The sequence below is a fragment of the Cynocephalus volans genome, chromosome 1, assembly GCF_027409185.1.
Source record: "Cynocephalus volans isolate mCynVol1 chromosome 1, mCynVol1.pri, whole genome shotgun sequence".
Lineage (NCBI taxonomy): Eukaryota > Metazoa > Chordata > Mammalia > Dermoptera > Cynocephalidae > Cynocephalus > Cynocephalus volans.
In genome coordinates this window covers 176613826-176628796 of record NC_084460.1, presented here as the reverse complement: position 1 = coordinate 176628796, position 14971 = coordinate 176613826, and the positions used below count along the sequence as shown (strand labels likewise).

Here is a 14971-nt window from a genome sequence, read left to right as displayed (position 1 = left end):
AATCAGAATGTGAATGAAATACTTTTATTTATAAAGTATTCCACTATTAGATGACAGGACTGCCTACCAGTTCCACCTAGCCTACAGACCATTATAACAACAATTGTTTTAAAAGCACCACTTTTGGTGCTACTGCTTTGTTTTTTCTTAATCTAGAAGTTTTTCATTCACCTGGGTCCTAGAGTGTCCACAAAGTTGACTGCCCAATAATCAGTGACAGTACTTGTTTCTTAATTCCCATTTTTAGGAAATTCAAGGGAATGACTAGGAGGCACTGACCCAAGCACCTAGCTAGGAAAGGAGACGATTTTTCTAGTACAACAAATAAAAAGTGTATTGGAGAACCCAAAGGTTCTATCTGCAATAAAAGCTGTCCTGTTGGCTGTTTATTTACCACATTTTCATCTCTTTTCTAACACAGAATAAGAGGCATGTCAAATGAATATTTGCCTCTAGGAACTATAAAAAGCAATAATAAAAATAATTAGTTGAATGGTTGTTTAAAAAAATGCTTATGTCTTCAACAGGAGATCAAAAGCCTTCATAATGAAGTTTAGAAAGAAAATTTTGCCCAAGCGAAGAGCTATAAACTCAGGTGCCTTTGTTTCATTTTCAGTTCCAGAAACAATATTTTAAACCTGTGTTCAGCTCTATATCTAAACATTAAACTTGCCCTGTTCCCCTTCAAGAGGTAGTCTTGGCTGCAATTACACTATCTAAAGACCAAAGTGAAAAATTGGATTCCTGACTGACCCCGGCAGGCCAGCTCTTTATGTTCAAATGATATGAGACCAGCTAATAAGACCTCTCCACGCATGGCTTTAAAAGTTATCGATGGCCCAACAGCAAGTCTATTCTTTCTAAAATCCTTTTGTGCACCTGGTCTTGTTATCACCATAGGAGCGACTTACATGCTGTTAGCTCATGATTCATAGGGAGAGTTTCCTGTTATTTGTCTTACCTTCATGACATTACTGTCTCACTGAATAGTCTTCTGGTTTCCATGTTAGCAGAGATGACATTAAAAAGTGTCAAACTGGTGTTCATCCTATGTTATGCACTATCCCCGAATACCCTGTTTATTCTCTACTCCCTCTCACGTAAAATCATTCCAGTTTACATGTATTGGGCACCTTCAGGACCTCTGATAACTTGTATTGCCTTCCCCCAGAACTTTTTAATCCATCTCTTCAACTGAAGTTCTGAAATTCTTTGTTCTTTAATGCAAATATACCTGTTTTCAACCTTTGGTGTAAAATGCAGAAACCAAGGCTCCACTTTCAGAAATTCTAATTCAGGAGGTCTCTGTTATGGAGCCTAAGAATCTCTGATTTAAAAACTTCCAGAGGGAATTCTCACTTGCATCTAGAATTGACCAGACTTGTGGGGAAAACTGCCTTGGAAATTTGATTTCTGAGTCTTCTCCATGCATTTTTATACTAAGATCTAAAAATAGCATTCAAATGATCCTTTTGGTAACCTGCCCCAAGGAAGGTGATACTCTCATTTAGAAGATTTAGAAAAGTATTTGCAACATTTTCTTCTCAGTTGACACCATCTTCAGGAATCTGAAAGCAAGATCACAGTTTAATAAACTACGTCCACCTAGAACCCCTGTTTTTTCAATTCACACCCTCTTTCTCCCCTCCTCCACAAAATAAAAACAATATACACACTCGCAGTATGTCTGGAACTGATAAGATCCCAAGTAGGTAACTGAGAATTGGAATTAAGGAACAGTGTAAAATTTGTATAACAATCGTCCCCATCCTCCATCTAGAAACGAATCCTATCTTTCCCTACTCATTCTGTGGGATAAGATGGGAAAGGCGTAGAGAGAAAGATATCAAAGATATACTCACTCACAAATCCCCATTTAAACATACCTACGTACCAGCATTGCCAATTCAACATTAAATGAGTTCTTCTCTGAGGGAAGCATTATGCTAAGTACGAAGGCTAAAGAGATTGATAAAATATATTTCAAAGCATGAGAAATCTAGGCAGTGGAAAAGACAAAACCCTGTGCCATTATGGAAAACTCCAAATATAAAATGTGTTAAGCATAAACTATTTTTAAATTAAAAGATATCTCTGATACTTTTCTCTCTACCCCTTTCCATCTTACCCCACAGAATGAGCAGAGAAAGATAGGATTCGTTTATAGATGGACAGATAGGGACTATTCTTACACAAATTTCACTTTGTTTCTTAATTCTGATTCTAAGTTACATACTTGGCATCTTGACAGTTCCAAAAATTCTGTGAGTGTGTATATTGTTTTTATTTTGTTAAACTGTGATTACTTCAATGGAAGTCCAACATGATGTCATGGAAATAGGATTATATGGAGGTCAGTGGCCTCACTCCACCCCAGACACTAATTAGCCTCGGGTTTCTGATCTGCTGAGTGTGGATTTACAAAGCCCTTTCCTGTTTTATGTTCCCAAGCTTTTGCAGTCACCCTAGTAATAATATATTTCTTTATTTCTCATTATAATTCTATTTCTGATTCTTTCCTCTATTTCTCTTTGCAGATTCTGTTTATGGGCATGATGACTGAGTACTATCATTACTTTTTCACAACCTTGGTAAGTGAATCCAGTAGACATGTATTCCACAGGATAGAAAACGTCTGCACACAGTTATTTCAAAGTCAGTTCCACAAGTGTCAAAGGCAGTACATTGTCATGGAGATTTGTCTGATGATCCTAAAAATTCTTTAAATTCAGTAATACTGAACAGCAGGTTTCTTTTTCCTTCTTCCTTTCTTTCTTTCTTTTTTCTTTCTTTCTTAACTAGCATCAATGTGTGTGCATCTGGAGAGGAATTAAAATGAAAATTTCATCAAATAGAAACTATTAAAGTGCACACTTCATAAAGAGGCATCATCTACAATTTTTATATACATTAGAAGGTGCACCGAAGTGAGTCTTGGTATTCTTTGATCCAATGTGGCTTTCTTGCCTGTGTCCAATAGATAGCTGGGTTAGCCAGAGGTCACCTGTCATGCATTTGTAAATCCATCAAGAAGAAGAGTTTGGGAGATGCTCTGCACATTGAGTGTTTTGCACTGTTAAAGAAATTCTTGAGGCCACCAGAGGTGGAAAGGGGGAGGGAGAGGAGGGTTAGTGAGAAACTGATAAAGGACCACAAAAAATGATTTCATTGTGCTATGATAAATATGGTAATAGAAGGGGAAAAAGCATGGCTCTAAACCTTAGAAATCCAAAAGAAACTCTAAGATGCCCTGAATTTTGAGAGATTATCAGATCAAGGGAGAATGATTTAGGGCATTTAATACACCAAAATGATGTGATAGCTCTCAATCAATTTCAGAAAACAGTCTCACACACACACAACTCCACCCACACACACTCCACTTTCTTACAGGAGGAAAAAAACACAGAGTCAATCTTCTTTTCTAATCTGTAAGGGTATATCAACTAAAATATACCCAGATTCTGGGGGAGTCAGTAAGAGGAATATTTTGGCAAATATAACTGACAAGCTAGGCTCGTGAGTAAGGGAAACCAAAGAATTTGGAAGAAAGACCATACTGTTCACAGAAGTAGTAAATTCCATCTCTGACTCATGTATCTCCAAGAGCGTGAAGAGGAGCAGAGGACATCATGAGTTTAATGCTAAGGTAGTTTTCAAAATCATTACTGCTACTGAGTTTGGGGCAGAGAAGTGGGGTACAGAGCAGATGTTTCTGAAATAAGGTTTCCAAGATCTTCCTACCCTGTTCTCTCACTATCCTGATCAGGTCCTCTTTCAGAACAGTCAAGGGAAGTTTGGGAACTTCTAAATGTCTTAGTTTGTTTGCAAATATGACCTTTCCTCCATCACCATGAACACCAGGGTTTTACTTAAGGTGACGTGGTCATCTGCCTCTGAACTTTCTACTAGCCCCAGCTGTACACACCCTGAAGCATTGGTTTTGGAGAAATTTGGGAAAGAATATGAACAATGGAAACTAAGAAGGCTGGTCCTCAGTGGAGACCCTGGAAAGATGAACAAGTTGTGCACTTCGTATTCCTGCTTCCTCCTCACACCCTTGCTTTCCTCATTCTGCACTCACATATTGATGTATCTATTTCAGCATATTGAATTTATGTGTTCTAGAAGTTTCTGTCTGGCCTTCTGTAGCTCAAGTAACTTTTCTTTTATTCATTGAGTGTGCTAAAGGAGTCATTCTTTCCTGGGTCTTATTCTTTACATTAGCTTATTTAATCCTTTTCCTTTAGTTTTACCTGCATTCTACCCTGCTTTGCTTTTACAGTCTTACCATTCTTACCCATGAGTATTGATAAAAGATAATGAAATAAATTAGTTACTTAATGCAAAGAAAAAAATATGCAATGCTTTAAAAGGCAGTATACCTTTCCTGATATGAGCTAGGAGCACAGAGCTGCACTCTTATCATTCTACTGCCCAGTCCAAAGTTATCTTGGGAAAAGGCAACAATGTAGAGAAGAGTTCTTCAAAAGAATAAATCTGTGTACATCTTCTGCAAATGCAAATCATGAAATGTTCCTGAAGCTGCTGCTCTTGAGTCCTCACTACCACCACTGATAAATATACTGTCTTGTACTGCACTTTCAGAAAGCAGTTATATTGTTAGGAAATTTTTATGCTAGTTTTTGTAGTTGTTGTTGTGTTTTGTTTTCTTTTTTCTGTTAAATGATATTTTGAAGATTTAGTTTATCCTTACATGTGATACACTTGAATAATATATTTTAGAGTCTAATCTTTTTATATTAAAAAAAGTTGAAATTATCACACAAGTCTATTTTAAATATGAATCAATGTATAAACTTCTGGTTTATACCCAGCCTCATCTGTAATGAAAACTCTAAGATGGGTTAGACATTTTTTCCTGAAGCATTGTCTGAATGGGAATGAGTTCTGTTGTTAAGATGCTCTCTTGCCCACACAAACACATGCTATAGCATATTCTCTGAAGAGAACCCTTCGGTCCATATTCTGAGCACATGCCCAGTGAGCACTCTCCATGTTCTCATTTTATGGAATGAGTTATTTTCAGTGAGCCAGGGGATGGTATTTTTTCCTGCCAGGAGTGATCTTCCTATCAAATACATATGCAATTTCCAAATTTCATTTCCATGGCAAGACCTGGAACCGTCTGAGGCTGCAAGATGTGATGGAGAAGGGTGGAACTGCCACTGGCCTGTAGCTCATTCTTGTCTTGGTCACGTCACCACTCAGAACTCAGTTTCTTCATCTATAAAATAAAAGCATTGAACCAAATGGACACAAAGACTCCTTCCAACTCTCCAAACTATATCCTAGGAACAGAATTCTTGTCTTCTCAGAATATCATATCTTGTGCCCAAGGACATACTAATTATTGGCAACCAAATTCCTCTTCTTGGTTTATCCAAACTCTAACAGTATTGCAAAAATAGATAAAAATAAAAACTGCTTATTGTCTTAGAGTTTCTCAGAAAGCGTGTGAATGAAAAACAGTGCGAAATGTTTTTTTTATAGAAACGATGCTAGTTTTTATTTTAATCTCTAGTAGTAGATTATCCAAAGGGGATGCATTCCAAGACCCCCAAATGGATGCCTGAAACCGAGGATAGTATGGAACCCTATATGTACTGTTTTTTCTTATATATATACATACCTATGATAAAGTTTAATTTGCCAGAATATGCCAGAATTACTACTCTTGCACTTTGGGGCCATTCTGAAGTAAAATAAGGGTGACTTGAACACAGCATCTTGAAGTTGATTCTGATAACTGAAAGGACGTCTGAGAGACTAAAGGGCAGGGAGCATCTACAGCGCAGATGTCCTGGACAAAGGGAGGATTTATATCCCCAGGCAGTAGGAGGGTGCAAAATTTCATTATGCTATGTGGAACAATGCATGGTTTAAAATTTATGAGTTGTTTATTTCTAGAATTTTCCATTTATACATTTGGACCCCGGTTGACCACGGGTAACTGAAACCCAGGATAAGGGGAAACCACTGTGTTTGTTTCTTCTACAATCATTAATTTCTTTTGCATAAAAAAAAGAACATTGAAAATGCTAATTCTTTTCCACTTTTATCACTTTTAATACTGCACAGGACTTATTTGCTTTAGATCTGGAACTCTACAGGTACAGCGGCGTCAACATGACTGGGTTTCGGCTGCTTAATATTGACAACCCTCACGTGTCATCCATCATCGAGAAGTGGTCAATGGAACGATTGCAGGCGCCCCCCAGGCCCGAAACTGGCCTTTTGGATGGCATGATGACAGTACGTAATTTTAAAATAAAATCATTTGAAAGAATGTTTGAATTTTTCAGGGCCTAGGTTAAGAATCTCATATGCCTTTAAAAGGTGAGGAAAAGTGTTATTACTGTTATTACATGTGCCTGGACTTGTAGGAGAAAAAGAATAAGCTACTTAGGTATTTTCGAAGGCTGTGCCTGGCTACTATCAAAAACTGCTATTTTTAGCATTCTGAATGCACTTGCCTCAGATAAAAATGTTGACAAATGTAGCCCCAATCATTAGCCAAATGAAAACAAAGCAGGAACTAAAACAAGGGCAAGGGAAGAGAGTTCTTACCCCTAGGAATGTGGCCTTGGGGAGAGTGAGGAAGAGAGAAAAACAACCTGCCTAGAAAAGTTATGCAGAACCACTTGGACTTCCTGGCTTCTGCTACGTCTCAGCAAGCAGAAGCTGATATGGAAAAATGCCAGATTTACATACAGCTGGTGCATTGACTGTCTTCCTGTCCTGGAAGCAGATAGGCACACCTTTGCAGACACTGACAGTGCTTAACACCAGCCATATGTCGCTGTTGGAGCGGATGACAAGTCAGAGGTACTCTGTGAACAGATAAATTGCAAACTGCCTCATCAGAGAGCTTCTCTGTAACATCATTTGTCTCTTGTCAAATGCACCTAACTTTGCTCTATTTTCCTAATGAAGCTCCCTGGGTGATGAAGAAAATAACAGGAAATAATAAAAAAAAAAATGCTTTCTATGTAGGAACAGTGGCATCTAAAGGGAAAGATACCAGGAATGCAGGCAGGTAATAGCATTTTAAATTGCCACAGTATTTCATTCTCTGTTCCCATCGTCAGGAGAAGCACTCTTTTAAGATGCAATTTACTGATAAGTGAAAGGTATCGTCTCACAGAGAAATGAACTTAGAATTTCCTTTTTTCTTTTTATTATGAGGAACAAAAGAAAAGAAGAAATACATGAATGAATTAAGTGGTTCTGGATGATTCCATGTTCAGGGTCCCTGACTGTTTTTCAAACACAAAATAACTTTTAAAATATACAAAGTGATCTGAGAGATAATGACGAGAAGCATTTTGGTACAAATGAGCCTTGGGGTGATTTGAAACATCACTTTAAATAAGAACAAGTAGAGAATATCCAGGAAAATACTAGACTTCTGAAAGGGAGAGAGATTACCAGGAAAAAAGAGAAAGAGACAGAGGAGCATGCTAATACATCAGTTTCTCTCTTCTTCCTTGGGAATTTGTAATTGCAGTGAGTTCAAATATGGTTTAAAATCCTCTGCCCACCTCTCTGCCTTCCAATGAGATTTCTATCACACGATGAAGTCTCAAATAGTTTTTACCTGCACTTGGTATAAACCACTGAAAGAGTTACAGTTTGACGCTATGTTAACACAGATTGTGGATTCATGCCAAACATTAAATATTCATCTCAGGTATGGCTTAATTTACCCAAAAAAGCATCTGTGCATTCAATTATACTGATCTGACAGAACAGTTTGTACATATGGACTGAGAGGAGGATGACCATTGAACAAAGGAGATAGCACCAGTTCACTCCCCCAGGGCTGCTGCCTAGAGTTTATTACTGTCATTACACCTGAGAGAGGGGGTTCTACCTGAAAGAAAGAGGGGTTTCTAGGCTGCGTTCTTGTTGCTATTGTTACTATTATTATAAACTTTAAAAAGGAAAGTAGAGATTGTCCAGATTAGAAGAGGTGGCTCAGCAGGGTGCTATAAAGGTGGGTACAGTAACTGAATTCATCTGTTTTGTGTTGCTATAACAGAATGCCAGAGCCTGGGCAATTTATAAAGAGCAGAGGTTTATTTGGCTCATGATTCTGGGACAGCTGCATCTGGTGCAGGCCTGAGGCTGCTTCTAGTCATGGTGGAAAGAGGCAGACAGCCAATGGATACAAGCAGATCACATGGCAAGAGAGAGAGGGGGGAGGTGCCAGGGTCTTTTTAAACAACCAGCTCTTCCAGGAACTCACTTATTACCCCCCATCCCCAGGCAGAGCATTAATCCATTCATGAGGGATCCACCCCCATGACTCAAACAGCTCCCAACACTGCCATATTGGGGATCAGATTTCCACATGAGTTTTGGGGGGACAACACATGCAAACTCTATCAGTAACTATGCCATGTCATGTCAATACTAGTCAAAAAAAGTCATAGAACGCACCCACTAGGAGTTGGATCCAACAGTCATTCAGATACAGCTTTGAAACTGATTATGTGAAGCACAATATTGACCTTTATTTAACCAAAGAGTCTGCTTTGATCCTTACTGTTTCCTGTCTTTCTCCTGGATATGGCTTATTTGGGGATGTGGGAACTGAGTCATGGAGACATGAAAGGGCATGTAGAAGGGCATCTAATAGATCAACTGCTAAGCCAAGAGAGCACATCCCATGTCCCCAAGCCCAGCCTCAATGCTAACAAATCTTTGCTCTTAAGTTGCCTCTACCCAAATTCTCTCTTCTCTATGTTAAGACAGAAAGCCCTTTGGTTTCAATTCCATTGGGTCTGTATATCAGACCCTGCATTTCATTCATTGTTCCATACCAAGCACTTGTTGCTCCCCCTGCCTGGAACCCTCCCCTATCCCAGCTGCTCAAATGCCACTTCACAGGAAAAGCCTTCTATGAACCATTGTTTAATACATTAGACCCCTCCCTGTTATTCTCTCTCTCCTCACTGGCTTTACCCTTCTTTATAGCCTTAGGACCTGATAGGATATATTTTGATTTGTCTGTTCAAAACCTTCCCCTACAAGAAAATGAACTCCTTGAGGACAGAGTCTTTGTCTTTTTGTGTTCTGCTCTATACCCAGCACTGGCACAAAGTAAGTCTTCAATAAATATGTATTTAATGAAGGAATTAATGCATTAAATAAATATGAATTAAGCTTCTAATATGATTTAAGATGTTAAATGAAAAATATTTATATAGCCTTGAAATATTTTTATAATAGCCCAAAGAGACTGCCTATAAATAAGAAATATGCATGATGAGTAGAATAGAAATTATTTTAAAATAATCATATTTTTAAGAAATTAATCATAGACTAACCACTATTAATGTTTAAGTACTGCCATTACTGCAATAGAATTGCATTCTCCAAAATCATATGCATGATTCCACAGTTCTCCAAGGTGAATTTACCTGTAGTCCTTTATAATCATATTTTTTGTGTGTGTTACATACATCTACAGATGCCTGTATAAACATATAATATAGGAATTTTTAAAAAAGTAAGAAAAGCCCATATGTTTTGACTTCCCACCTACTTACATACTTTCCTCTTTAATATTTTTAACAATTAAGAATTTCTTAGAATTACATCCACTAAAAAATCTTCAAAGAGTCCTATTATATATGTCAAAACACATCCAAATCTGAAAATAGAAAAGTCAGTCATCACCAAGTCAAAAATTCTTGATTCCAGATTTAAGAACAATAGATTTAATTAAAGAAAAATAAAATGACTTTAAAATAGGGTTAAAATTGAGTTAATTAAGAAAACTGTATTGAATCAATAGTTTCAAAACAGTGAAACTTGTTATTATAAAATATCTTGAGATTTAAAAAAGAGTGTTTTATCAACCGAAGTGTTAAGTAACTCAACAGAAGTTTGGAATGAGTTCCATAAATTCTACTTTGATCCCTTTCACTATACTTAAATTTTTCTCAGCACTTAGGCTGATTCAATCTCTTGGCTTATGGATAGACTGGGATAATGGAATGGTCTGTTCTCTGTGGACCAAAATCACGTATGATTCATTACGGCACAGGAGTCTTGGAAACAACAAAGCATTGATCTGTCATCTGCCTTCCCGGTTCTTCAAATGCACTCACAATGTGAAGTTAAGCCAGTAGTCTTGTCCTGCTCTCTTACATGTGAACATTTTTTATAACTATGATCCACAGGGAAGACATCTTTGAATATCCATCTTGAATGTTCACTACTAGACAATATATTGGCAACTGGATTCAGTAGAAAAAGGAAGATCTTTGCAAGAATAAGAACAAGAAATGCCTAGGTTTTATCCTGGGGAGGTCTCCTAACTAAGTGAACTGAGCAAGTTATTTGGCCTCTCTGAGCCTGTTTACTCATCAGCAAATCTGTATAATAATACTTTACAGTGTTACTCTACAGATTAAATTACAGAACATATGCAAAGCCTCTAGGGCATAGAATTAAATTTTCCTAAAGGTACCTGAAACACCAAGGCAGAATCCTTATTCCACCCATTTTTTACAAGAGGCACATTCCTTGGCTTGCCCATGTAGCCCAAGCTGGCCCATTACCTGGGACCCGTGTGACCTTGTATGACCAGCAGCATCACCTGGGTGTATTTTCCAACTTCATATACAATTTTTGTTTACCTGTTGCCCACTGTCTGTCTCAAAAGCTGGCAAATAATCATTAAGACTCACAGTATAACGAACTCTCTCCTCAGCCACACTGGACCTGCTGGGGTTGCTCTCCTATTACTAAATTTCTAGACTGTGAGTACATGCTGATATCATTGCCACGTTTCCCAATGCATTTCCAAATCACATTTCCCTTGTACGTGGCTCTCACCTACCTCCTGGATGCTCAAGTACTCAGCATGCTCAATGCCTCCTCCACCACTTTGGCTTTCTCAGCAGCATCCACCACCTCCACAAGCTTGTGTTTTTTTGTTGGGTTCATGTAGGGAAAGCACTAGTTCTCCCACCCTTACCAAAATTCTCAACATTTCAATGATACAAGTCACAGAAATGAAGAAAACTAGCCAATTCATATTAAGTGGGAAATTACTGTTAGTTCTATGCCGTTGATGTCATATTTGGATTTTAATAGGGGAACTATTAACACCAAGCTAGAGAGGCACTTGAGGAAATTAGGGGAATGGGATGTTATTTGGGAGTACTTCTCTCCTGGAAAACTGCCTTGTTCATTTACGTCAGGTTAGTAAATGTTTCCAATTTGCAGGAAAAATAGAAAATCTATGCTTTTTGTCCATTTTCTCTACAAAGACTAGGTCTCTCTTTAGCACCCCAATCTCCTCCAGCTTTTTCCAATAACAGCTAAATACCAGACAGGCAGCAAAGTGTGGGGACTCTATAAAGCCATATAGCGTTGTTAGTCCTTGTCCCTAAGGTGAGGTGGAATCTCATTGGTTTGCATTGGGAGTCCCCAAGGCCATCTTCAGGTTTCATGATTTGCTAGAGGGACCCACAGAAAAAAAGAAAAGCATTTATACTCATAGTGACAATTTAATATAGCAAAAGAATACAGAGTGAAATTAGCAAAGGAAAAAGGCTCAAAGGGCAAAGTCCAGGAGAAACCAGGCTTGAGCTTCCAGGTATCCCCTCCCAGTGGAATTGCATGGACAGAACTAAATTCTCAGCAATGATGTGTGACCACATGTATAAAATATTACCAACCAGGGAAGCTCAGATGAGCCTTGGTGTCCAGTGTTTTCATTGGAGGTCAGTCACATTGGCATAGAGCACTCACACAGCTCACCTTAGTTACTCAGTCTCCAGCTATTCCAGAGGTCAAATTGATAGAGCATGGCCCAGAGCCAAGGTCAACAAAAACAGGCATTCATTATAAATCATATTGTTAGCATAAACAATCTGGCATTGCCCAAGACCCCAGGAATAAAAATATACTCTTATGAGGTAGGATATTTCAAGAGCTTAAAGGTCATTCCCCAGGAGCCAGTCAAGGATCAGTCCTTTCTTTGGAACATGCAGGGTTTCAGCATCCCAAGCCGCTGAGTTAAACTTTTACTGAAAATTGTAATAACCAAAACATTGTGTACTGAAAAGAATCTCGCTTTCTATATGCTTATTTTATGAGCCAGATTGTGGTAAAAAGATTTTCTTAGGGACATTGAGCGATATGGTTTTATCCAGTTTTATATATATATAAAATGTGAACATAAACACATTTGGAAGAAGAAAATTTGAAACATAAACCAATTTCTATTACATTCTTATTACCTAAAATGACTTGGGAGCTGCTGTTTGGTAAGCACACTTCCAGCACAAAACTGAAACAGGAAAGAAATTCATTGGTTAAAATAGAGTAAATGTTTCCCTATCCAAGAAAACAATTTATGTCAAGGGATAGCATATTTTTAGAATAAATGGATTTCTTCTTTGCATTTGAAAAGTACTGATCAGACCTATAGTTTTGAACTATTTTTTTTATCTATCCCACTATGGAAGCAGTCTTGTCTTCTCAAATTCCTTTCTAAACTAATTTTATAGAAAAACTCCTTACATTTCTCTGTCAAATCAATCATTCAGTGAACTGGTGAATACATATACAAATCTGTGAAGAAGTTCTACTTCTACTTCTTCTATGTTCTACTGATAAAAAAAAGTCCAGGTCAGCATAGCACAGTGGCTATAGGTGTGAGCTCTGAAATCAGAGTTTGTATCCTGAGTTGGAATCATCACTTACTACCTTACTAGATATTCTACCTCTCCAAGCTTCAATTTCCTTGTCTTTAAAATGGGGACAGGACCTATTTCAAACATTTAATTTCAAAAGTTAAAGGAGATAACATATGTAAAATGCTTATAGTGCTTGGCACATAGTAAATTCTAAGTGGATATTAACCATTATTCAACTATTATGGTGACTATTAAATTATTAGACAAATAACCTGGTTTAGAGGAAGCACAGCTTCATGGTTAAAAGCATAAACTCTAGCACCAACTTCTCAGGTTTGAAGGTTGGTTTTCCCACCCCTAGTTTGGGGATACCATTTAATCTCTTCATTTCTTTATCCATAAAGGAATAAAGGTTATGGTGCAAATTCAATGTTTGCAAAGGATTTAGAACAGCACCTGACATAATAAGTGCTCAATAAATGTCAGCTATTATTATGGATTACATTTTAGAAAGTCACAATCTGCCAATGAATTACTCTCCCCCAATTAAATCAAATTAATATAACAGAGTAGTGAGGAACGTGGGTATTAGAATCACACAAGCACAGGTTCAAACCCTGACCATGAAGCTGGTTAGCAAAGTAGCATTGTCCCAGTCACTTAATTTCCATGAGCCTCAACTTTCTCATCTACAAAATGGATTATATCAGTCTTGAATGATCAAAATATTTTTAAGCTTTAGCAATCACCAACACCAATCTAACTTCTATATATCAATTACACAAGTGAAATGATTTGTCTTAAAACTACATCTTAAAGCCTTGGGATTACACAAAAATTCTCACAAAAATTGCATTTTATTTTAAGGCATAAAATAATATTAATTCTTTCAGCAAACATTTATTAAACAACTTTTATATGCCAGGATCTTTGCTAGCTTCCAAAAGTTGAACTTGAGCAGCATCTGACTTCAAGAAGCCCACATTCTTATCAAAAAACAGATATAAAAACAAATAATAAATATATGGAAAATGCAGTGACAGAGACTGCACATAACAATTAGGATTCAAAGTATAGATAGGATTCGAAGTCATATATATATGTATGACCCTCCACAAATCAATATCCTGCCAGAAGATCAGTTTTCTCACATAATAAGTAGCTTTATCTATCTGTTCTGCTTCTTTGAAGGGGTTGTTGAGAATTTTAAATGAGCTAATGTATTTGAAGTTGCAATGAAAACCCTGAAGTAAAATGTGAGGGTAATATAAGATTTTTTTTCCCTAAAGAAAATTACAAGGCAGTATATTTTATAAAATGCCGTATTATGTAAAATTTGGCAAACAAGAGAAACTTAACAAGAAAGGGAAGAATAAGATGCCAGCCCCAAAAAGGAACGCCTACTTTCAGTCTCTATTAGGAAGCCACATCATGAGAAGAGCAGGCATATTCTGAGCAAGTTACACATGTGTGTTCTCCAGAGGTCTCCCCAAACTTGCTGTTGAATTTGATTCCACGACTACACCGTCCTTGACTTTGGTAAATGGAAATGACAGACACAAATGTCCTTATCTGGAAATCACCTGTTAGTTTTACTTGTAGCAGTTTCTACCAAATATAAACCAGTAAGTAGGTAGATACATAGATATAGATAAATGCTGCATAACAAAATCTGATACGGAAATCTTGGGCTTAGTACTTCTAGCTCAATGTAGTTGATCTTAACACCATGCTTAACATAGAAGACACTCCAGAAATACTTGTTCCCTGAATCAAGCTTTTTGTAGTCTATCTGAGTTGCTTTTTTCAAATTTATTTTCATTTTTTAAGAACTCAAAGCAGTGCTCTGACTCCAATTTACTCTGTAGTGTGAGGTATTGTTTTGGAGAAAAAATAGCTATTAGAGAAAACTATTCAGCTGAAGAATAAATGGCCTTTGAAGTCAAATCAGACAAACAGGAGCTAAGGATGCAGGGAGAGTGATTGCACAGGCAAAGGAAGGTAAGCAAAGGTTGAAGGTGCCGTGTGTGTTTTCCTCCGCAGACTGAAGCGGCTCTGATGTATGATGCTGTGTACATGGTGGCCATCGCCTCCCACCGGGCCTCCCAGCTGACCGTCAGCTCCCTCCAGTGCCATCGACACAAGCCATGGCGCCTCGGACCCAGATTTATGAACCTGATCAAAGAGGCAAGTGATGCTCTCCCCGCCAGCTTAGTGCGGTTTGATTTGTCCATGTGGTGTGGTCCTTCCCACATGGTTCTGTTGGGAGGAAAAGCCATCATCAACCA

At 37.7% G+C, this 14971-nt stretch overlaps 1 protein-coding gene across 9 annotated transcripts in view; it reads left to right on the top strand.

Moving 5' to 3' along the window:
• GRIK1 (glutamate ionotropic receptor kainate type subunit 1) overlaps positions 1-14971 on the top strand; it is a 394762-nt gene that overhangs the window by 271513 nt on the left and 108278 nt on the right. For all 9 annotated transcript variants that reach the window (XM_063090144.1, XM_063090140.1, XM_063090129.1 and 6 more), the window contains 3 exons: positions 2538-2591; positions 6103-6276; positions 14727-14870. In XM_063090144.1, the coding sequence (XP_062946214.1) occupies positions 2538-2591; positions 6103-6276; positions 14727-14870 (372 nt within the window). The remainder of the gene's footprint in view (positions 1-2537; positions 2592-6102; positions 6277-14726; positions 14871-14971) is intronic.